Source organism: Scyliorhinus torazame, chromosome 5 (genome assembly GCF_047496885.1).
Source record: "Scyliorhinus torazame isolate Kashiwa2021f chromosome 5, sScyTor2.1, whole genome shotgun sequence".
NCBI lineage: Eukaryota > Metazoa > Chordata > Chondrichthyes > Carcharhiniformes > Scyliorhinidae > Scyliorhinus > Scyliorhinus torazame.
Window position 1 is genome coordinate 119,245,043 of NC_092711.1, and position 25,619 is coordinate 119,270,661.

A 25,619-nucleotide genomic window follows, 5' to 3' on the forward strand; every position below is an offset into this window, starting at 1 on the left:
CAGGGATGTCCTATGTCCCCCCTGCTGTTCGCACTTGCAATTGAGCCATTGGTCATCGCATTAAGAGGTTTGAGGGTATAGAAAGGAATAGTGCAGGGGGGGGATAGAGCATAGGGTGTCCTTATATGCCGATGGCTTGCTGTTATACGTGTCGGATCCGAGTGTGTCGATCGGGAGAATATTGGAGCTGCTTCGAGTGTTTGGGTCTTTCTCGGGGTACAAACTAAATCTAGACAAGAGTGAGTATTTTGTGGTGTCTGGGGGTGCAGGTTGCCCGGGAGTGGTGGGGAGAGTGAAAGCTGATCTGGGAAGTTGGGATGCTCTCACTCTGTCACTGGCGGGTCAGGTACAGGAGGTTAAAATGAACGTGTTGCCGCGATTTCTGTTTATTTTTCAATGCCTGCCGATTTTCCTGTCAAAGGCTTTTTTCAGAGAGATTGAGGGAAGGATTACCTCATTCATATGGGGAGGGAAGGTGGCCAGAGTTAGAAAGGTGCTGCTACAGAGGGGAAGGCAGGCAGGGGGTTTGGGTCTTCCGAACCTGATGTATTACTACTGGGCGGCGAATGTGGAGAAGGTGCGGAGCTGGGTCAGAGGGTTTGATTCCCAGTGGGTCAGAATGGAGGAAAGTTTGTGCAGGGGGTCGGGATTGAAAGCACTGGCAACAGCGCCACTCCCGATGGCCCCTGGGAAATACTCAAGGTGTCCAGTAATAATAGCTTCATTGAGAATTTGGAGACAGTTTCGCCAACACTTCGGGCTGGGGGCAGGGTCAAGGGAGATGCTGATTTGGGGGAACCTGAGATTTGAGCCAGGTAAGTGGGATGGAAATTTTCGGAAATGGGAGGACAAGGGGATTAAGACACTAAAAGATTTGTTTCTTCGGGGTCGGTTTGCAGGATTGAAGGAGCTGGAAGCGAAGCATGGGTTGGAGCAGGGGGAAATGTTTTGATACATGCAGGTTCGAGATTTTGCCAGAAAGGAGATACAGAGTTTCCCGGTGGAGCCGGCCTCCACATTGCTGGAGGAGGTGCTGATGACAGGGGGACTGGAGAAGGGGGTAGTGTCGGCAGTTTACGGAGCTATTTTGGAAGAGGAAAAGGCAGCACTGGAAGGGATCAAAGCAAAGTGGGAGGAAGAGTTGGGAGAGGATATGGAGGAGGGGTTCTGGTGTGAGGTGCTCCGGAGAGTGAATGCCTCCATTTTGTGTCCAAGGTTGGGGCTGATACAGCTGAAGGTGGTATACAGAGCACACCTCACGACGCTGAGGATGAGCCGATTCTTTGAAGGAGTAGAAGATGTGTGTGAACGTTGGGAGGGGGGGGGGGGGGGCGCTAATGACATTCATATGTTTTGGTCCTGTCCAAAGCTAGAGGATTACTGGAAGGAGGTTTTTAGGATAATTTCTAAAGTGGTGCACGTGAAACTGGACCCGGGCCCCCGGGAGGCCATATTCGGGGTGTCGGACCAGCCAGGGTTGGAAACTGGTGCGGAGGCAGATGTTGTAGCGTTCGCCTCGTTGATCGCCCGAAGGCGGATCCTGATAGGTTGGAGAGCAACCTCTCCACCCTGTGCCCTGGCGTGGTGGGGGGACCTGTTGGAATTCTTGACTCTTGAGAAGGTTAAGTTTGAACTGAGGGGAAGGATGGAAGGGTTCTACAATTCATGGGCATTATTCATTATGCACTTTCAAGAACTGGATAACATCGAATATTAGTTCGGGCGGGTGGGTGGGAAGATTGGGGGAGGGGGGCTGTGTGGGATAATGGCGACTATGGGTGATTCCTGATTCCTTTTTGTCATTTGTGTGAACATGTGGGCTTTGGTGGTTTGGGGTTTGGTGGGAGGATGGGATCGTTGTTATTGATATGGGGATTGACATATTTGTTACTGATTATTGTTTATTGTTGGTGGGTGTAAATTTAGGAGAAAATGTGAAAAAGGAGAATAAAAAAAATATATTTTTTAAAAAACTGCCAGTTACTGTGAAAAGCCCCTAGTTGCCACATTCCGGTGCCTGTTTGGGTACACAGAGGGAGAATTCAGAATGTCCATATGACCTAACAGCACGTTTCAGGACTCGTGGGAGGAAACCGGAGCACCCGGAGGAAACTCACGCAGACACGGGGAGAACGTGCAAACTACACACAGACAGTGACTCAATCTGGGAATTGAACCTGGGACCTGGAGCTGTGAAGCAACAGTGCTATACACTATGTTACCGTGCCACCCATCCCACCCAGCTACAATGCACTGTTTTATCCAGACCCAAGAGTAGATTCAAGATGTCACACTCAGCATAAGGGTACTAGATACTATAGACTGTAAGATCCACAAACTCTGCCAAACTGATTGTAACTTAACAGATTATTATGGACATTAAACTGTGGGTAATATTCAATCCTGTGACCAATATTTAGTTAAACACGGATCTGAATAAGGAAACTTTGAAGCCACCTGTGAAGTTTAAATGTCTCTTTGTGTCAGGATGAACCAGCATTTGAGGAATATGAAATCTCTGGACTGTTGATCTCCAAGTGTCATATTGAACACTGGAGAATGAGCTCGAATTGAGGCAGAGATAAGCATGAGTGAGCATCGTAAACTGCTATTCTATCGGGGTGTTCTGGGTCTCAGAGTTTTAATCCTGCAGTTAATTGTCAGGGATGCAGTATAATAAACCCTGAACAAAGCAAATGTGTGGGAGAGAAGCATCTGAAGCACCAGGAACCAGCTGAACGAGCAGAGCTGAATGTCTCCCAGTGCAGCCACAGTGCTGAACTTATTCCAGCTTCCAAGGCCACCTGAGAACCAACCTCCTGGCTATTCATCTACAAGAAGCTTCAGAGCCTCATGAGAATTATCTGTTTCTAAAAACCCTTCACTCCAACTAAAGGACCAGCTCAGCAAGAAGACAACAGACCTGCAGCGATATAAAGATTGCAGTCTATATTCCATTTTCATCATTACAGCTTCAACTTGATCTGTACCTAATTTCTGTGTATGTGTCAGTGAGTATGAAAGAGACGAGAGACTGAGATGTTCAAACATCCAGGGAAATAGTGTGATAATAAATAAACTTTATTCCTTTAAAAATCACCAGTAAGCCTGCTGCTGAAATGTATTTTAAATAAAGAAAGATCACCCAGAGGTTAAGAAAATATCACACAAACATCCTGATAATGGACTGGAAAGGACCACGAATTGTAATCAAAGCTGTCTCACCCTCTTCAGGTTGCTATATAGAGGCTGCGTAATCAAGAGACACCTCCAGGCCACAAACATCAGCTTCAGCCCAGGCGTGGGTGGAACCTTTTAAAAACCTGTTGCCCAGAAGATGAGCTGACCGGCACTAGGACCCGGCTGGGAACAGAAACCTTCAGGTCCCGCCCACTAGCTGTTGCGTCACCAAGACGCCAGCGCATGCGCTCTGCTTCCCCAAGATGGCGGCTGTGAACCAGGGCCTGGTCCCGGGAGAGAGCTGACCGGCGGTGATGTGACCTGAGGATCACCGCACCTCAGGCAAGGGGCCAGGTTGGGAAGGCGGTGCCTTCAGGAATAACTGGGAAGGTGATGTTTGGTCAGTTGCTGCAGTCTGTGTAGTGAAGGTGCTGTCACAGTGGTGTGAGGTGAGGAAGTACAGGATTATCACCCAGCAATGATCAATTAAGGGGAATGTAAATCCAGCTCAGGCTGCTTTCAGATTGGAAAGGGAGCTAAGGTGTGTCCTCCGAGCTGGTGAATGTTGAGGCTTTGGCAGTTTCTCTATAAATTCATTCCCTCCCTCCCTCTACCACCTCTATCTTTAGAATCATAGGGTTTTACAGCACGGAAAGAGGCCCTTCGGCCCATTCATAATAATCTTTATTATTGTCACAAGTAGGCTGACATAAACACTGCCAGTTATTGTGAAAATCCCGTAGTCGCCACACTCCGGCGCTGTTCGGGTACTCAGGGAGAATTCAGAATGTCCAATTCGCGAACAAGCTCGTCTTTCGGGACTTGTGGGAGGAAACCGGCGCAGCCGGAAGAAACCCATGCAGACACGGGGAGAACGTGCAGACTCCGCACAGACAGTGACCTAAGCTGGGAATCGAACCCAGGTCCTTGCTGCTGTGAAGCAGAAGTGCGAACCACTGTGCTACCGTGCCACCCATAAGATTATTAGATTACTAGGTCTGGATGAATTGTTTCCCAGAATGCTGTGGGAGGTGAGGGAGGAGATTGCAGGGGCTCTGACCCAAAGTTTTAATTCCTCTCTGGCCACGAGGGGAGTTTCCAGGGGACTTGAGAACAGCTAATGTGGTCCCACTGTTTAAGAAGGTTGTAGAGATAAGCCAGGGAACTGCAGACCAGTGAGTCTCACGTCACTGGTAGGGAAACTATTGGAGAAAATTTTGATGGACTCTATCTCCACTTGGAGAGGTTTGATCAGGAATAGTCTGCATGACTTTGTCAGAGGGAGGTCATGCCTAACAAATTTGATTGAATTTTTTGAGCATGTGACCAGGTGTGTCGATGGAGGTAGTGCAGTTGATGTAGTTTACATGGATTTCAGCAAAGCCTTTGACACGATCCCACATGAGACTTGAAATTGATCAGGTGGATTCAAAATTGACTTAAATGTAGGAGACAGAGGGTGACGACTGCTTTAGTGACTGGAAGCCAGTGACCAGTGGCATACCACAGGGATCTGTGCTGGGTCCCCTATTATTCAGCATTGATACAAACAACATGGACGACTATGTGGGGGGTAGGGATCAGTGCTTTGTGGATGACACAAAGATTAGCCGGGTGGTTAACAGTGAGGTTGAGTGTCTTGTGTTACAGGACGATGTTGATGGGTTGGTCAAATGGGCGGATAAGTGGCAAATTAAATTTAACCCTAAAAAGTGTGAGGTGACACATTTTGGAACGGATAATGTGAGAGCAAAATATTCAATGGACAGCGTGACACTGGGATGTTCTGAGGAACATAGGGACCTTGATGTGTTTGTCCAAAGATCTGTGAACGTGGAAGGGTAGGTTAATAGGGTTGAGAAAATTACATATGAGACATTACTGTGAGCAGTTCTGGTCACCACATTAGAGGAAGGATATGATTGAACTGGTGGTGCAGAGGAGATTCACCAGGATGTTGCCTGGGATGGAACATTTGAGTTATGAAGAGAGGTTGGATAGAACAAACAAGGTACAAAGAAATGTACAGCACAGGAACAGGCCCTTCGGCCTTCCCACGCCTGTGCTAGAAATGCTGCCCATCTAACTTAAAACCTTCTACTCTTCCGGGGTCCATATTACTTTATTCCCATCCTATTCATGTATTTATCGAGATGCCCCTTAAACGTCACTATCGTACCTGCTTCCACCACCACCTCCGGCAGTGAGTTCCAGGCACCCACTACCCTCTGTGTCAAAAAGCTTCCCTTGCACATCTCCTCTAAACTTTGCCCCTCACAATTAAAGGTCTGCTTCCTAGTAATTGACTCTTCCACCCCTGGGAAAAAGCTTCTGACTGTCCACTCTGTCTATGCCCCTCATAATTTTGTAGACATCTGTCAGGTCGCCCCTCAACCCCTGTCGTTCCAGTGAGAACAAACTGAGTTTATCCAACCCCTCCTCATAGTTAATGTCCTCCATAAAAGGCTAATAGGCAACATCCTGGTAAACCTCTTCTGTACCCTCTCCACATCCTTTTGGAAGTATGTGTGGCGACCAGAATTGAACACTATATTCCAAGTGTGGCCTAACTAAGGTTCTATGCAGCTACTACATGAATTGGCAATTTTTATACTCAATGCCCCGGCCAATGAAGGCAAGCATGCCGTATGGCTTCTTGACTACCTTCTCCACCTGCGTTGTCACTTTCAATGACCTGTGGACCTGTACACCCAGATCTCTCTGCCTGTCAATACTCAAAAGGGTTCTGCCATTTGTTGTATATTTCTACCTGCATTAGACCTTCCAAAATGCATTACCTCACATTGTCTGGTTTAAACTCAATCTGCCATCTCTCCGCCCAAGTCTCCAACCAATCTATGTCCTGCAGTATCCTCTGACAGTCCTCATCGCTATCCGCAATTCCACCAACAATTGTGTGATCCGCAAACTTGCTAATCAGACCGGTTCCATTTTGCTCCAATAATTTATATATGCTACAAACAGCAATGATCCCAGCACTGATCCCTGCAGAACATCACAAATCACAACCATCCATTCAGAAAAGCACCCTTCCACTGCTACCCTCTGTCTTCAGCCAGTCCTGTATCCATCTTGCCAGCTCATCTCTGATCCTGTACAACTTCACCTTCTCTCCCAGTCTGCCATGATGGATCTTGTCAAAGGCCTCACTGAAGTCCATGTAGACAACATCCACTGCCCTATCTTCATCAATCATCTTCGTCACTTCCTCGGAAAACCCGATCAAGTTAGTGACACACGTCCTCCCCTTCACAAACCATGCTGCCTCTCGCTAATACATCCACTTGCTTCCAAATGGGAGCAAATCCTGTCTCGAAGAATTCTCTCCAATAATTTCCCTACCACTGACGTAAGGCTCACCGGCTTGTAATTTTCTGGATTATCCTTTAGGCTTGGGTTGTTTCCATTGGAGCTGAGAAGATTGGGGGTGGGGGGAGGGAAATGTGATGGAGGTGTACAAGATTATTAGGGGCTTGGACAGGGTGGATAGGGAGCAGCTGTTCCCCTCGGTTGAAGGTCAATCAGAAGGGGAGATGAGCTCATGGTGAAGGGAAGAAGGTTTTGGGGGGGTTCTGAGTTAAAAGCCTTTTTACCCAGAGGGTGGTGATGGTTTGGAACACACTGCCTGGGAGGATGGTAGAAGCGGGTTGCCTCACATTTTTAAAAAAAGTACCTGGATGAACACCTGGCACGTCAAAACATTCAAGGCTGTGGGCAAATGCCGGCAAATGGGATTAGGTAGGTAGGTCAGGTGCTTTTCATGTGTCGGTGGCCATTCAGACTCAATGGGCCGAAGGGCCGATTCACTGTTGCTGTTGATACAAAGTTTGGTGGCATCGCAGACAGACTAGATGATGGCATAAAATTGTAAGAAGATATTGACAGACTCGGTGAATGGGCAAATTTGTGGCAAATGGAATTCAATGTAAGCAAGTGTGAGGTTATACATTTTGGACCAAAAACGAATGGAACAGAGCACTTTCTAAGTGGAAAGAGGTTTGGTACAGTGGATGTCGAAGAGACTGGGGGGTGCAGGTGCATAGATCTGTTGTGGGAAAAATAACCCGTAGAAACTAGACTGTAGACTATTCAGTGAGAGAAAGTCTTTATTAAATGAGAGAGCTCTGGGAGAAGCCCTATACCCTCAGACAGGGAGTCGCCGACTTCTCCTCGATTGTGTTTGGGACTTAGCCTTTATACACATGAGTAAACAAAGTTGACAGTTGATCATGAGTCAGTTCGTTAGGCAGAAGCGTTAGTCATTTTGCAATAAGAAACAGCAAGAAATCGAGGCCAACTTCTGCTAATTTACTTAGCAGATACTATGACAGACACTGCGGTTGCAACATCAGGTTCGGGCAGTTGCCTTTTTGCTGAACATCTGCCTTCATCGTGGTTTGTGGTTGGAACTCTTTGTGTGTGAGCAGTTGAACAATGGAGAAGTGTGATAATAGCTTATAACTGAAAGGTCAGTTTGTTGTGCAAATGTCTTGTGCGTAAGTCAGCACATTTAATGTCTTCAAACAGAATCCATTTTATATCAGGCGGCATCCATTTTGTATCTTCTGAAGTCTTCGGAATTCTACCTCTTCAGATCCTTAAAATGCCACAAACAAGTGCAGAAATTAATCAAAAGAGCTAATGAAGTGCTGGCATTTATATCTGGAGGATTGGAGATTGGACAAGTTATGCTGCAGTTATACAAAACCCTGGGAAGACCCCACTTGGCAGATGTAAACAGTTCTGGGCACCACACCTTTGGAAGGATATTTTGTATTTGGAGGGAATGCAACACCGGTTCAATCAAACAATACCCCACAATACCTGCATTACAGGGGTTAAATTACTAGGAGAGATGACACAAATTAGGCCTGTTTTCGCAAGAATTTAGAAGGTTAAATATCTCTTAAGATATTAACAGGGAAAGACCGGGTCGATGAAGATAAACTATTTCCACTGGTTGGCGATTCTAAAACTAGGGATCATTGTCTAAAAATCAGGACTAGACCGTTCAGGAGAGATGTTGGGAAGAACTTCTTCACACACAGGATGGGAGAGGTTTGGAACTCTCTCCCACAAACAGCAGGTGAAGCTGGATCAGTTGTTAACATAGATACATAGAAGATAGGAGCAGGAGGAGGCCTTTTGGCCCTTCGAGCCTGCTCCGCCATTCATCACAATCATGGCTGATCATCCAACATAAGTTTAAATCTGAGGTAGAGTTTTGTTCAGCGAAGATATTCAGGGATATGGAGTTAGGTCACAGATCAGCCATGCTCTCACTAAATGGCAGGACAGACTCGAGGGGCTGAATGGCCTACTCCTGTCCCTATGTGTATTTCTCTGATTCTGAAATTCAGACAACCGCATCACTGGGAAAGAGTCCGGATTAGAACCTGAGTTAGTCCGAGCTGCAAACCATCCCTCCAGATCCTTGCCCTTCATGGATTTAATGAAGGTCAAGGCAATAGTTGGATTATTGAAAGACTTGACGGAGTTGTTGGAAACCATTTTTCGGGTCTCAGGACAAAGCCTGACGTAATTCACTCCTCACAGGCTTGAGCTGCCGTTGAACTTCATCGAAGTCTCAGCGCTTTGTTTGTGTTGCTGCCGAAAAGTCCTGAAACCTCACTCCCTCCTGGAGCCAGACGCCACCTCCCCGTAACCGTCTCCAGGACCATCTGGCGATCTTTCAAGTTGTGGAAGTGAATGATAACAGGCCTGGAATGAAAACTATCCCTCAGCCTCAGAGACAGGATACGATGCACCCTTTCTAATTTGAAACACCCAGGCTTCACATCCAGCTGAGAAAACGTGGCAGCCAGTCCTTGAAGAACCTACCGGGGGCCTTACCCTCCACACCTTCTGACAGGCCGATGATTCGGATGTTCTTTCTCCGACCCTCGGTCCTCCAAGTCCTCCAGGACCTCCGCCAGCCACTCGGCTGGTTTTCAAAGGATTGAATTCTTGCCTCCATCGAGGAGGCGTCTTGCTGAATGTTCAGGATTCTCTCCTCCGGATCATCGACCCTCTTCATGGTGTTTTGCAGCTGGGCCGTGTGAGCTCACAGATATTGAGTCAGCACACTCAGCCTCTGGTCAGTAACACGGATAATGTCGGCAGTCATAATTTTCCCCGCCTCTTGAGAGAGCCCCAAAGAGGGCGGGATCGAGAGATCTCCTGAGGATCAGGCCGCCATGTTGAAAAGGCGGCTCCATTCCCGCTGAATCCACCTGCACTGTTTTATCAATGATTCCTTCACTTTTTCCAGCATAATCCTACCATACTGAACCCTGATGTCCTCCAGGAACATGATAACAAATATTAATTCAAGGAATAGGGAGACGAGTGGTGGGCTATCAGGATAATCGACAGATTATAGGTGAGCGGCACCAGACCCTGCGGAAAACCAGTTACTCCGACGCCTGTATCACAAACCGCCCCCCCCCCCAGAGTTATGGGGAACTGGCAGGAAAATGAAGAGAAAGCCGAGATGAGGAGGAATTTCTTTACTCGAGGATGTGGTGAAGCTTTGGAATTCTCTACCCCCGAGAATTCTAGCGCCTCAGTCATCAAGTATTTTCAAGATACAGATTGATAGGTTTCTAGATATTGAAATTGTCGAGGGATATGGGGGATAGTGTGGGACATTGGTGCTGTGGTAGATCGGCCAATGATCCCATTGGATGGTTCAGGCTCGATTGGCCGACTGCAGCTCATATTTGTTGTGATCTCCTGGACAGGAAGCTGTGAGCTTGGATCTGTCAATCAGCCTGAATCAGCACCTTCAGGAAAATTGGGAGGGTGAATATTAGATACAGCAGAGTGAGAATGGAGGGAGTGTGTGGGATGGAGATTTACAGCTTTCGGGGAATAAGAGAGGAAATAATGTTCCATAGAAACGAGAATTGTCTGTTCTGGGTTTCTATCCTGTACTGTCAGTGATGAATTTTGTAAAGTGCTTTTACAGGATATTCGACGAGGAGGAATTACAGACAGAAATCTCAAACGTCACAACTCAATCTGACAGTCACCCGATTCCTTGGAACCTGAATATCATCAGCCTTTGAATCAAGAAGGAGAAATGTTTACCCGAACTGTCATCTAAACATTTCAACCATCAGTGTGACTGGAAAAGCACCGAGACCCACACAACACACACCCGAGTGAGAGTGTTCCAGTGAACTGACTGGAAACATCAGTGTGACTGGAAAAGCACCGAGACCCACACAACACACACCTGAGTGAGAGAGTTCCAGTGAACTGACTGTGGAAAGAGCTTTAACCAGTTACACAGCCTGAAAAACATCACAATATTCAGAGCGGGGAGGAACCGTACCTGTGTTGTGGACAAGACTTCAACTGATTGTCCAACCTGGAGAGACGTGAGGAGACCCAAAACATGGAGAAACCGTGGAAATGTGGGGACTGTGGGAAGGGATACTCAGTTCCATCTCAGCTGGAGATTCATCGACGCAGTCACACTGGAGAGAGGCCATTCACCTGCTCTGTGTGAGAAGGGATTTACTCGGTTATCTCACCTGCAGAGACACCAGCGAGTTCACACTGGGCAGAGGCCGTTCACCTGCTCTCTGTGTGGGAAAGGATTTACTCAGTTATCTCACCTGCGGACACACCAGCGAGTTCACACTGGGGAGAGACCGTCCACCTCTCAACGTGAGACAGGATTATCTGTTTCATCGTACCTGCTGTGACACCAACAATTTTACAATTGATTACAGGGTTTGGATTCTGCTGTTATTGTTTCTGCTCTACACCCAGGACTGCATTTTGTTCATTCTGACAGGTGGTCAGTGGGGATGGTCGGAGGGTTTCTTTCTGCTGGACTGGCCGGTCTCACCACTTTGCCTCCAGTGGGCTGATGCTCTTTGAGCCTTGTTGCTAATACCTGGCTTCAAATTGCACAAGGATCACAGAGTGAAAGGGTGTTTGGAAGTTTGAAGATATTTAGTTGCCATTTCTGTTTGGAACCCTGCAAAGCATGCCACACTACCATGGAGATGGGCCCGGGTGGTTACATGGTTCTTTTGTTTAAATAATCTGGGTGTTCCTCACAGAAGAAAACTATCAGGGTGTGAGGGGCAAGTTGTCTGAGGTGGAGTGGGAAACTGATTGGTACAGGGAATACCTAATATTGAAGGAATTATTACATATTTATCAGGTCGGTTTGCTCAGTTGGCCGGACGACTCTTTGTGATGCAGAGCAAGGCCAACAGTGAGGATTCAACTCCCGTACAGGCTGAGTTTATTCATGAAGGCCCCACCTTCTCAACCAGGCCCCTCACCTGAGGTGTGCTGACCTTCGGGTTAAATCACCTCCAGTCAGCTCTCTCTCTGTCAAAGGAGAGAGCAGCCTACGGTCCTCTGGGATTTTTGCAACTTTTATTTCACATATATACAACAAATATAGATTCCTTTAAGAAACAAAAATCCAACAGGAAAAGTGATGTAACCGGGGTGAACAAGAAAAGTTAAAGATTCCACGAGATCCATTCGAATTCAGCAAAGGAGGACCAAGAAACTGATGAGAGCAAACTGGCGAGAAACACAAAAACTGACTAGAAAAGCTTCGACAGGAATGTGAAAAGGAAAAGATTCGCAAAGACCAATGTGGGTCCATTCCAGGCAGAGACAGGAGAGTTTATAATGGGGAGTAAGGAAATGGCAGAGAAACTGAACAATGTGTGTCTGACTTCACAGAGGAAGATCCAGAAATTGTCCCCAAAACACCAGAGAACCAAGGGACTGGCAGAGATTAGTATTGGTAAAAAAGTCGTACTGGAGAAATTAATGGGGCTGAAAGTGAATAAAACTCCAAAAGCTGATGATCTACATCCCAGAGTGTTGAACGAGGTGGCTGTAGAGATCTCTATTCCTCATTCTAAATTCTCCTGACTCTATCTGGAATGGACAAAACTTTTTTTCATTTTGTCCATTTTACACAGCGACAGAAGCTTTAACAGTCCATTTTTATGTATTTTGCCAGTTCGCCTTCTATTCTATTCTCCCTTTTTCTCCTCGGTGTCTTAGTCGAAGAACGGAAGTAAATCCTCGGGAATGAATCATCACTTTGGACAGGTTCTGAGACAATTCAGTTTCAACTTCCAGGACAGAGTAACTATAATCTTGGAGTGTGATTTTAGATTGTGTAACAGGACAAAGTTCTATTTTGTAGTTTACTGTGTAGGTTTCCGAGTTGAAGTAGCTTCTAGTTTGTTTGTTTGTGGCATTAAAAGTCATATAACTTGGGACTTCCGGTTGCGGTGATGCCTTGCTAGCCGCACGTTTCGGCGGCTCCAGCTCCGACGGACCTTCGGGCTCTTTTAATAGCCCCAACGGGAAATTTTTGGGCGACGCAACCCGGTGTGGAGTGAGTGAGAAGGGAGTGTCGTCCCCCCCCCCCCCAACGAAGGAGGAAAAAACCGGCGGCGGCGGCTGCAGCGCGAGGAATCGTCGACCAAAGAGACAGAAAGGGAGAAGCACAAGATGGCGGCGGAGAAAGCGCAGGCGACATGGGGGCCCGAGCAAGACGAATTTCTGAGACGGTGTGTGGAGCTACTAAAGAAGGAGGTGCTGACCCCGATGCTACAGGCAATTGAGGGGCTCAAGGAGACACAAAAGACCCAGGAGACAGAGCTCCGCGTGGTGGAGCAGAAGGTGACGGATAATGAGGACGAGATCCTGGGCCTGGCGGTCAAAACACAGACGCACGAGGCACTTCATAAAAAGTGTACTGAAAGGATCGAGGCCCTAGAAAACGGAGCGCGAAGGAAGAACTTTCGGATACTGGGTCTCCCTGAGGGTGTGGAAGGAGTGGACTGTGGAGCTTATGCAAGTACGATGCTGAGCTCACTGATGGGTGCTGAGGCCCCTACGGGCCCCTTGGAGGTGGAGTGGGCACATCGGATCCCGGCGAGAAGACCAAAAGCGGGAGAACCACCCAGGGCGATAATCGTGCGATTTCACCGCCTTAAGGATAGAGAAGAGGTCCTGAGATGGGCTAAAAAGGTGCGGAGTAGCAGATGGGAGAATGCAGTGGTACGGGTGTACCAGGATTGGAGTGCGGAGGTGGCGAGAAGGAGGGCGAGTTTTAACCGAGCCAAGGAGGTGTTGCATAAAAAGGTGAAGTTCGGGATGCTGCAGCCGGCAAGACTATGGGTCACTTATCAGGAGAGACACCATTATTTTGAGACGGCGGAGGAAGCATGGACCTTTATTAAAGAGGAGAAATTGGATCGGAACTGAGGGACTGATGCTGCAGGAAATGTTATTGTTAATGTTATGGTTGATGTTAATAGAGAAGTAAATTGGGATGGGGGGAGACATTGGGAAATGTGGGCGCCGGTGAGGGGGGAAAGACGGGACATAGATGGAGAATGAGGAAGGGGAGGGGAGGGGAAAGGGAGCTGCGCCACAAGAGGCGGGTCAGGTAAAGGGATGTTCCCGCGCCAGAAAGAATATGGCGGGAAGACCGGCGCAAGGCGGATGGGAGTTCCCCACACGGGGGGGTCAAGGAGTAGCCGGGGTCAGTTGAAGTCAGCTAACTTACGGAAGTAATATGGGGGGAGCAATCACGCTAGAAAGAGATCTAGCGGGGGGAGGGGAAGGACAACTGGGTTGCTGCTGCGGAAATCCAAAAGGAAATGGCTAAAGAGTGGGTGGACGGGGCTGGTATGCGACGCTGGGGGAGCGAGTGGGAGCGCGGAGGCGGGATATGGGACTGGCCTAGAGAAGGTAATGGCTAGTCGACACGGGAGGGGGGCAGGTAGCCCCCTAGTGAGGCTGATCACGCGGAACGTGAGAGGCCTGAACGGACTGATAAAAAGGGCCCGAGTGCTCGCGCATTTGAAAGGACTAAGGGCAGACGTGGTTATGCTCCAAGAGACGTACCTGAAGGTGGCGGACCAAGATAGGTTAAGGAAAGGATGGGTGGGACAGGTGTTCCACTCAGGACTAGACGCAAAGAACAGAGGGGTGGCCATATTGGTGGGGAAACGGGTAGCATTTGAAGCAAAGAACATCGCAGCAGATAGCGGAGGTAGATATGTAATGGTGAGTGGCAGGCTGGAGGGAATGGAGGTAGTGTTGGTTAATGTATATGCCCCGAACTGGGACGATGCGGGATTTATGAGACGGATGCTGGGGCGTATACCGGACCTGGAGGTAGGAAACTTGATTTTAGGAGGTGACTTTAATACTGTGCTGGACCGGGGGCTAAATAGATCCAGCTCAAGGACCGGAAGAAGGCCGGCAGCGGCCAAAGTGCTTAAGGGGTTTATGGACCAAATGGGGGGAGTGGATCCATGGCGATTTCTTAGACCTAGGGCTAGGGAGTTCTCCTTCTCCCATGTCCATAAAGTGTACTCCCGGATAGATTTTTTTTGTTTTGGGAAGGTCGTTGATCTCTAGGGTGGAAGAAGCTGAATATTCAGCCATAGCGGTTTCGGACCATGCCCCACATTGGGTGGACCTGGAATTAAGAGAGGAAAGGGAGCAGAGAACACTCTGGCGATTAGATGTGGGATTGATGGCGGATGAGGGAGTGTGTGCAACAGTGCGGGGGTGTATCGAGAGATACCTGGAGGTCAATGACGACGGCGAGGTCCCTGTGGGAGTGGTATGGGAAGCACTAAAAGCGGTGGTCAGAGGAGAGCTGATCTCCATTGGGGCCCACAAAAGGAAAACAGAGGCCAAGGAAAGGGAAAGATTACTGGGGGAGATTTTAAGGATGGATAGGGAATTTGCAGAGACCCCGGAGGAGGGACTGTACAGGGAGAGGAGACGACTCCAGACGGAGTTTGACCTTCTGACCACCAGAAAGGCGGAGGTGCTGTGGAGGAAGGCACAGGGGAGGAGGTATGAATATGGGGAAAAGGCTAGTCGCCTGCTGGCTCATCAATTGCGAAAGAGGACAGCAGCGAGGGAGATAGGAGGAATTAGAGACGAAAAGGGAGACACGGTGCGAAGAGCAGGAAAGATAAATGAGGTGTTCAAGACCTTTTTATGAGGGACTGTATAGGTCTCAACCCCCAGAGGGAGAGGAGGGGATGCGGCAGTTCCTGGATCAATTGAGGTTCCCGAGGGTGGAGGAGCAGGAGGTGGAAGGCCTGGGGGCACCGATTGGGGTGGACGAGGTTATGAAGGGAGCGGGGAGCATGCAAGCAGGGAAGGCTCCGGGACTGGACGGGTTCCCGGTGGAATTTTACAGAAAATATGTGGACTTGTTGCCCCGTTGATGGTGAGGACGTTCAATGAGGCCAGGGAAGGAGGGACTTTACCCCCGACAATGTCGGAGGCGACGATATCGTTAATTTTGAAGAGGGATAAAGATCCGTTGCAGTGCGGGTCCTATAGACCTATTTCATTATTGAACGTGGACGCCAAATTGCTGGCAAAGGTACTGGCATCGAGGATAGAGGACTGTGTCCCGGGGGTGGTGCACGAAGACCAGACAGGGTTCGTAAAAGGGAGACAACTGAATGTTAACGTGCGACGACTATTAGGGGTGATGATGATGCCCCCAGTGGAGGGGGAGGCAGAGATAGTGGCGGCAATGGATGCAGAGAAGGCATTTGATAGGGTGGAGTGGGAGTATTTATGGGAAGTGTTAAGGATGTTTGGGTTCGGGAACGGGTTTATTAGCTGGGTCAAACTTCTTTATGGGGCCCCAACGGCAAGTGTAGTTACGGGTCGACAAAGATCGGAGTATTTCCGACTATATAGGGGAACAAGACCGGGATGCCCGCTGTCTCCATTGTTGTTCGCGTTGGCAATTGAACCTCTGGCCATGGCGTTGAGAGACTCCAGGAAATGGAGAGGGGTGATTAGAGGGTGAGAGGAACACCGAGTCTCGCTATACGCAGATGACCTATTGTTATACGTGTCGGACCCAGCGGGGGGGATGATGGAGGTTATGCGAATGTTGAGGGAGTTCGGGGATTTCTCGGGGTATAGGCTAAACATGGGGAAGAGTGAATTATTTGTGATACATCCAGGGGACCAGAGTAGAGAGATAGAAGGCCTGCCTCTAAGGAAAGTGGAAAGAAACTTCCGATACCTGGGATTCAGATCGCTAGGAGCTGGGGAACCTTGCACAAACTTAATCTGACACGGCTGGTAGAACAAATGGAGGAGGACTTCAAGAGGTGGGACATGCAGCCTCTGTCGCTGGCGGGCAGGGTGCAGGCAATTAAGATGATGGTCCTCCCGAGGTTCTTATTTGTATTTCAATGTCTCCCTGTACTAATCACCAAGACCTTTTTCAATAAAATAGACAGGAGCATCACGATCTTCGTGTGGGCAGGGAAAGTTCCGAGAGTAAGGAGGGGGTTCCTTCAGCGTAGCAGGGACAGAGGAGGATTGGCACTACCGAACTTGGGCGATTACTATTGGGCCGCCAATGTGGCAATGATACGTAAATGGATGATGGAGGGTGAGGGAGCGGCGTGGAAAAGACTGGAGAGAAAGTCCTGTAAAGTGACGAGTTTAGAGGCGCTGGTGACGGCGCCGCTACAGTTCTCGCCAAAAATGTTTACCACGAACCCGGTGGTGGCGGCAACATTGAATATCTGGGGACAGTGGAGGCGACAGAGAGGGGTGCGGGGAGCCCTGGTGGGGTCCCCAATTAGGAACAACCATAGGTTCGCCCCAGGAAGAATGGATGGAGGATTTCAGAGCTGGCACCAGTTGGGAATTAGGAGGGTGGGAGATTTTTTTATAGATGGGACCTTTGCGAGCTTGGGAGCATTGGAGGAAAAGTGTAAGTTGCCCCGGGGAAACTTCCTGAGATATATGCAGGTGAGGGCGTTTACTAGACAACAGGTGAGGGAATTTCCGCTGCTCCCGACACAGGGGACTCAGGGCAGAGTGCTTTCAGGGGTGTGGGTCGGAGAGGGCAAGGTGTCGGAGATAAACCGAGAGATGAGGGAAGAGGGGGAGGAGTCGGTGGGCGAACTAAAAGGAAAGTGGGAAGAGGAGCTAGGGGAGGAGATTGAGGAAAGTATGTGGGCTGATGCCTTAAGCAGGGTAAACTCCTCTTCCTCATGCGCCAGGCTTAGCCTGATTCAATTCCAGGTGCTACATAGAGCACACATAACGGGAGCAAGATTGAGCAGGTTCTTTGGAGTGGAGGACAAATGTGGGAGGTGTGGCGGAAGCCCGGCAAACCACGCACATATGTTTTGGGCATGCCCGGCACTGGAGGGGTATTGGAAGGGAGTGACGGGAGTGATTTCGAAGGTGGTGAAGGCCCGGGTCAAACCAGGCTGGGGGCTAGCTCTATTTGGAGTTGCGGATGAGCCGGGAGTGCAGGAGGCGAAAGAGGCCGACGTTGTGGCCTTTGCGTCCCTCGTAGCCCTGCGTAGGATCCTACTCGTGTGGAAGGAGGCGAAACCCACCGGACTGGAGGCCTGGGTAAACGATATGGCGGGGTTCATTAAACTGGAGCAGATAAAGTTTGCCCTGAGAGGATCGGCTCAAGGGTTCACCAGGCGGTGGCAGCCATTTCTCGACTACCTAGGGGAACGTTAGAGGGAAGACAGATGACCAGCAGCAGCAACCCAGGGGGGTGGGGGTGGGGTTTAGTTTAGTTTATGTCAAACGATTATGGGGTTTAGTTATTTATGCATTGTTAAAATTTCTTTACTGTTACGTTTGCTTTGTAAGAGGGAAAAAATTGTTGTTTGGGGAAAAAAATTTCAATAAAATATATATTTTTAAAAAAAGTCATAAAACTTGAAGTCCCGTCGTGTGATCCTTTAATTTGTTGACTGGGAATTTGATTTTTTCGAAGAAGTTGCTGACTTTTATGGGGGTCCTAATCCACAAGTTTTGACTTCCTATTTGAGCTCGGGCACCTTCCTGTCTCTATTGCTCATGCCAATGACAGCCAGGTGATGGAGCTGGGGGCTGAATTTAGCTGAGAAGAACGGGGCCTGTTCCCCAGCTGGGAAACTGCCATGGGCGTCGCTAATAGAGACAGGAAGGTGCTGGAAGACTGACTGGGAACTGCACCTCCAACCAATCAGGGTTCAGGGGCGAGGGTGACCAGGGCTGACAGTGATGCAACCCCCAGGGTTCAGTGCCTCCGTCTCCAAAGCGGGGAGTCACTGGAACAGGGTACAGAGGAGCCGAAGGGAAACCATTTGGGACCAGAACATTGTGAACATCCTGTTACTCTGGTTGTCTTTGATTCTCAAGTAATTTTCTGTTAGATTTTTTAACCACGTTCTGTTTCGTTAATAAACTTTTAACAGGAAAATATTTGAATTTGTTGGACTTTTCCTGATTAAATTTGTTCACTTTCGGGAAAGTGGGTGAGAGGGGTTGACAGGCTCTTTAACAGAAAGTGAGTCCCTCTAAGGTAATTGGTAAAGGAGCCAGAGGGGTAGAGGAGATTTCAATTTTCTTTTGACAGTGTTTGAAAATGGGTTCAGGGAATCCGTCTGACTGACTAATTTATCAAGGTTCTCTGAGAAGTAACAAGGGATGTCAATAAAGGGGAACCTGTAGATGTGCTTTATCTGGATTTCCAGAAGGTATTTCCCAAGGTGCCACATCAAAGGTTATTACACAAAATAAGAGCTCATGGTTTGGGGGCAACATATCAGCATGGATAGAGGATTGGTTAGCGAGCAGGAAGCAGCCAGTAGGTATAAATGGGTCATTTCTGGGTGGGTAAGATGTGACAAGTGGAATGTCACCAGGATCAGTGCTGGGCTCCCAACCATTTACAATCTGTATGAATGTGTTGGATGACGGGATTGAATGCCTGGCGGCTAAATTTTCTGATGCCTCAAAGACCGGTAGGAAAGTAATTTGTGAAGTGGATTTAAGGACTCTGCAAAGTACTACAAATAGGTTAAATGAGCAGGCAAAAAACTGATAGATGGAGCATAACTTGGGAAAATGTCCACTTTGTCAGGAAGTGTTAAATAAAACCATATTATTTAAATGGAGAGAGATTGCAGAACTCTGAGCTACAGAGGGATCGGGGTGCCCGATCCCAAGTTAGTCTGCAGGTACAGCAAGTGATCAGGAAGGTCAATGGAATATTATTGTTTATTGCAAAGGAAATCTAACATAAATGTCGGGATGTTTTGCTGCAGTTGTATAGAGTCATAGAGGTTTACAGCATGAAAACAGGTCCTTCGGCCCAACTTGTCCATGCCGCCCAGTTTTTACCACTGAGCTAGTCCCAATTGCCCACATTTGGCCCATAGCCCTCTATTGCCAGCTTTCTCATATAACTGTCTGATACTCGCAACCCTCTGTGTGAAAAAAAAATACCCCTCTGTACCCTTTTGTATCTCTTACCTTAAACCTATGCTCTCTAGTTTTAGACTCCCCTACATTTGGGAAAATATGTTGACTACCTTATCTGCGCCCCTCATTATTTTACAGACCTCTATAAGTTCACCCCTAAGCCTCCTATGCTCCAGGACATTAAGTCCTAGTCTATCCAGCCTCTCATAACTCAAAACCATCAAGTCCTGGACGCATCCGAGTAAATCTTTTCTGCACTCTTTCGAGTTTAATAATATCCTTTCTATAATAGGACCAGAACTATACACAGTGCTCCAAATGGGCCATACCAATGTCTTGTACAAGTTTAGCAAGACGTCCCAACTCCTGTATTCAATGTTCTGACTAATGAAACCAAGTATGCCGAATGCCTTCTTCACCACTCTGTCCACCTGTGACTCCAATTTCAAGGAGCTATGAACCTGTCCTCCTTGATCGCTTTGTTCTATAACTCTCCCCAACTCCCTACCATTAACTGAGTAGGTCCTGCCCCAATTCGATCGACCAAAATGTATCACCTCGCATTTATCTAAATTACACTCCCATCTGCCATTCATCGGCCCACTGGCCCAATTGTCAAGTTCCGCTGCAGTCCTAGATAACCTTCTTCACTGGTTATTATGCCTGGAGAGACACAAGGACCACTGGCACCATGGAGAAAGTATGGACATGTGAGGCCTGCGGTAAACGGTTCAAATGTTCATCTCAGCTGGAAAATCAACGCAGTCACACTGGGGAGAAGCCAATCATCTGCTGTGTGTGGGAAGGGATTCAGTAGGTCAGCCTGCCTCATGTCACACCAGCAAATTCACACTGAGGAAAGCCCATTCAGCTGCACTCACTGTGAAAAGAGGGGACTCTATAGTCAGGGGCACAGATAGGCGCTTCTGTGGACGTGAAAGAGACTCCAGGATGGTATGTTGCCTCCCTGGTGCCAGGGTCCAGGATGTCTCCGAACGGGTAGAGGGCATCCTGAAGGGGGAGGGCAAACAGGCAGAGGTCGTTGTACATATTGGTACTAACGACATAGGCAGGAAGGGGCATGAGGTCCTGCAGCAGGAGTTCAGGGAGCTAGGCAGAAAGTTAAAAGACAGGACCTCTAGGGTTGTAATCTCGGGATTACTCCCTGTGCCACGTGCCAGTGAGACTAGAAATAGGAAGATAGAGCAGCTAAACACGTGGCTAAACAGCTGGTGTAGGAGGGAGGGTTTCCATTATCTGGACCACTGGGGGCTCTTCCGGGGCAGGTGTGACCTGTATAAGAAGGACGGGTTGCATCTAAACCGGAGAGGCATAAATATCCTGGCCGCGAGGTTTGCTAGTGGCACACGGGCGGGTTTAAACTAGTATGGCAGGGGGGTGGGCACGGGAGCAATAGGTCAGAAGGTGAGAGCATTGAGGGAGAACTAGGGAATAGGGACAGTGTGGCTCTGAGGCAGAGCAGACAGGGAGAAGTTGCTGAACACAGCGGGTCTGGTGGCCTGAAGTGCATATGTTTTAATGCAAGAAGTATTACGGGTAAGGCAGATGAATTTAGAGCCTGGATTAGTACTTGGAACTATGATGTTGTTGCCATTACAGAGACCTAGTTGAGGGAAGGGCAGGATTGGCAGCTAAACGTTCCAGGATTTAGATGTTTCAGGCGGGATAGAGGGGGATGTAAAAGGGGAGGCGGAGTTGCGCTACTGGTTTGGGAGAACATCACAGCTGTACTGCGAGAGGACACCTCAGAGGGCAGTAAGGCTATATGGGTAGAGATCAGGAATAAGAAGGGTGCAGCCACAATGTTGGGGGTTTACTACAGGCCTCCCAACAGCCAGCGGGAGATAGAGGAGCAGATAGGTAGACAGATTTTGGAAAAGAGTAAAAACAACAGGGTTGTGGTGATGGGAGACTTCAACTTCCCCAATATTGACTGGGACTCACTTAGTGCCAGGGGCTTAGACGGGGCGGAGTTTGTAAGGAGCATCCAGGAGGGCTTCTTAAAACAATATGTAGACAGCCCAACTAGGGAAGGGGCGGTACTGGACCTGGTATTGGGGAATGAGCCCGGCCAGGTGGTAGATGTTTCAGTAGGGGAGCATTTCGGTAACAGTGACCACAATTCAGTAAGTTTTAAAGTACTGGTGGACAAGGATAAGAGTGATCCTAGGATGAATGTGCTAAGTTGGGGGAAGGCTAATTATAACAATATTAGGCGGGAACTGAAGAACATAGATTGGGGGCGGATGTTTGAGGGCAAATCAACATCTGACATGTGGGAGGCTTTCAAGTGGCAGTTGAAAGGAATACAGGACCGGCATGTTCCTGTGAGGAAGAAAGATAAATATGGCAATTTTCGGGAACCTTGGATGACGAGTGATATTGTAGGCCTCGTCAAAAAGAAAAAGGAGGCATTTGTCAGGGCTAAAAGGCTGGGAACAGACGAAGCCTGCGTGGAATATAAGGAATGTAGGAAGGAACTTAAGCAAGGAGTCAGGAGGGCTAGAAGGGGTCACGAAAAGTCATTGGCAAATAGGGTTAAGGAAAATCTCAAGGCTTTTTACACGTACATAAAAAGCAAGAGGGTAGCCAGGGAAAGGGTTGGCCCACTGAAGGATAGGCAAGGGAATCTATGTGTGGAGCCAGAGGAAATGGGCGAGGTACTAAATGAATACTTTGCATCAGTATTCACCAAAGAGAAGAAATTGGTAAATGTTGAGTCTGGAGAAGGGTGTGTAGATAGCCTGGGTCACATTGAGATCCAAAAAGACGAGGTGTTGGGTGTCTTAAAAAATATTAAGGTAGATAAGTCCCCAGGGCCTGATGGAATCTACCCCAGAATACTGAAGGAGGCTGGAGAGGAAATTGCTGAGGCCTTGACAGAAATCTTTGGATCCTCGCTGTCTTCAGGGGATGTCCCGGAGGACTGGAGAATAGCCAATGTTGTTCCTCTGTTTAAGAAGGGTAGCAAGGATAATCCCGGGAACTACAGGTCGGTGAGCCTTACTTCAGTGGTAGGGAAATTACTGGAGAGAATTCTTCGAGACAGGATCTACTCCCATTTGGAAGCAAATGGACGTGAGAGGCAGCACGGTTTTGTGAAGGGGAGGTCGTGTCTCACTAACTTGATAAGAGTTTTTCGAGGAGGTCACTAAGATGATTGATGCAGGTAGGGCAGTGGATGTTGTCTATATGGACTTCAGTAAGGCCCTTGACAAGGTCCCTCATGGTAGACTAGTACAAAAGGTGAAGTCACACAGGATCAGGGGTGAGCTGGCAAGGTGGATACAGAACTGGCTAGGCCATAGAAGGCAGAGAGTAGCAATGGAAGGATGCTTTTGTCATTGGAGGGCTGTGACCAGTGGTGTTCCACAGGGATCAGTGCTGGGAGCTTTGCTCTTTGTAGTATATATAAATGATTTGGAGGAAAATGTAACTGGTCTGATTAGTAAGTTTGCAGACGACACAAAGGTTGGTGGAATTGCGGATAGCGATGAGGACTGTCGGAGGTTACAGCAGGATTTAGATTGTTTGGAGACTTGGTCTGAGAGATGGCAGGTGGAGTTTAATCCGGACAAATGTGAGGTAATGCATTTTGGAAGGTCTAATGCAGGCAGGGAATATACAGTGAATGGTAGAACCCTCAAGAGTATTGAAAGTCAAAGAGATCTAGGAGTACAGGTCCACAGGTCATTGAAAGGGGCAACACAGGTGGAGAAGGTAGTCAAGAAGGCATACGGCATGCTTGCCTTCATTGGCCGGGGCATTGAGTATAAGAATTGGCAAGTCATGTTGCAGCTGTATAGAACCTTAGTTAGGCCACACTTGGAGTATAGTGTTCAATTCTGGTCGCCACACTACCAGAAGGATGTGGAGGCTTTAGAGAGGGTGCAGAAGAGATTTACCAGAATGTTGCCTGGTATGGAGGGCATTAGCTATGAGGAGCGGTTGAATAAACTCGGTTTGTTCTCACTGGAACGAAGGAGGTTGAGGGGAGACCTGATAGAGGTCTACAAAATTATGAGGGGAATAGACAGAGTGGATAGTCAGAGGCTTTTCCCCAGGGTAGAGGGGTCAATTACTAGGGGGCATAGGTTTAAGGTGAGAGGGGGGGTTTAGAGTAGATGTACGAGGCAAGTTTTTTACGCAGAGGGTAGTGGGTGCCTGGAACTCGCTGCCGGAGGAGGTGGTGGAAGCAGGGACGATAGTGACATTTAAGGGGCATCTTGACAAATACATGAATAGGATGGGAATAGAGGGATACGGACCCAGGAAGTGTAGAAGATTGTAGTTTAGTCGGGCAGCATGGTCGGCACGGGCTTGGAGGGCCGAAGGGCCTGTTCCTGTGCTGTACATTTCTTTGTTCTTTGTTCAGGTGGTCATCTAACCTCAATGTACACCAGCATGTTCATACTGGGGAAAGACCGTTCAGTTGCTCCGTGTGTGGGAAGGGATTCATTTATTCATCCAGTTTTCTGATACACAAGCAAATACACCCGAGGAGAATCCACTTACTTGTACTCTGTGTGGGAAGAATTTCAGGCAGTCATCCACTCTCATTGCACACCAACATATTCTGGGGAAATGACCGTTCAACTCCTCTGTATGTGAGTAGAGATACTCTCAGTCCAGCGGCCTGCTGTTTGTTTCATACACATACTCATACAGGGGGGAAGCCGTTCATCTGCTCTGTGTGTGGAAAGGGATTCACTCAGTCATTTAACCTCTTGACACATCAACAGCTTCATGAATGACTGAAGAGACTGGATTCTGCTATTATTGCTGCTGTTAATCACAGACAAGATCGACAGTCTTACAATATTTGGTTTATTTCTGCTGATGTCAACAACCCCTATAACTGGCTGCAGTTTAATATTCTGGATTTGTCACTGATTTTTGGGGCTGCAGTGTCTCTTTTTAAAAACATCTTTCCTCTTTAATCAAGATCTCTCCCAGGAACACGCTTGCTATAACATTATGAACTTTTACTTTAATCCAACATAGTTTTTGGTGCAAAATCTATAACTCAGTTTCTGAAACATTCTACTGATTTCCAATTGGAAAATGCTGATGAATCCTTGCTGACAATTCTTTCTGACTTACACATTCTTCACTGTGACACCACCATTATGAAATTAAATTATCAACATGAAATAAAACCGTAAAATATTTCACAGGCTCATGAATAGACTGTTTTGAGACTCACTCAGCAGAGATGACATCTGTCGTTAAAACAAAAAGCAAAGCCTACCCGATGCCCAACATAAACTCAAGAGCTGGAACAGTGCATCACTTGGGACTTGAACGTTGCCAAGACCATTGTGTAAAAGATGGAGATGCTGTGCAAATAAACACTGGAGCAGCCTACATCAAGGAATCTGAAACAAAAGATGGTTTCAGATTTCTTTTGGTTTCAGATTCCCACATTCGCAGTAATTTACTTTTATCAAGGAATCTGAAATGCCTTTGATTATGGATTATTATTTTTTTAAATTTAGAGTACCCAATTCATTTTTTCCAATTAAGGGGCAATTCAGCCTAGCCAATCCACCTACCCTGCACATTTTTGGGTTGTGGGAGTGAAACCCACGCAAATACGGGGAGAATGTGCAAACTCCACACGGAGATTGACCTGGGGCCAGGATCGAACCAGGGACCATGGTGCCGTGTGGCAGCAGTGCTAACCACTGTGCCACCATGCCACCCTGATTATGGTAAAGTTCTCACCAACAGATGTAAATATGTCCTGCTGGATTGAACACTACTGTGAGCTGTACCCCTGTGAGACAGACACCTCCCAGTCTCTTTCACTCTCCTGCAGCTTCCTGTCATGGTTGAGTTGGACAAGGAATCCTCATCACTTGAACTGGGAAAGGCGATTGATTGCTGAGTAAGCAGAAAGGTGCCCGGCAAGAATGGGATTCCAGCTGAACTGCTCAAACGCAAAACGTTCCATTGACTGTCACACCTTCATGACCTGTTCCTCCTCTGTTGTTAGGTTGTCAGCTGTTCCTCATTTCGAGGATGAGATCTACTCAGAGTCATGTGTTTTCTCTTGTGGTCTTTCTGCGATTGGAGAAGGTATTTCTCGACCCGCAGATCTTTGGCAGAGA

The 25,619-nt window shown here is 48.0% G+C and overlaps 1 protein-coding gene across 5 annotated transcripts in view; it reads left to right on the plus strand.

Annotated features, from left to right (window-relative positions):
* The first annotated feature begins 1,781 nt into the window (after positions 1-1,781).
* The window catches only part of LOC140419628 (uncharacterized), a 46,714-nt gene continuing 22,876 nt past the window's right edge, over positions 1,782-25,619 (plus strand). Inside the window, exons 1-2 of one of the 5 annotated variants that reach the window (XR_011945925.1) lie at positions 1,782-3,629; positions 18,197-18,289. Coding sequence is in view for 1 of the 5 variants with exons in the window: in XM_072503554.1 (XP_072359655.1) it covers positions 12,709-13,467 (759 nt within the window). In the remaining 4 variants the exon portion in view is untranslated. Of the gene's footprint in view, positions 3,630-7,520; positions 7,645-12,252; positions 13,530-18,196; positions 18,290-25,619 lie in introns of those variants that run through there. The other 4 variants (XR_011945923.1, XR_011945926.1, XM_072503554.1 and 1 more) reach the window with 4 other exon arrangements.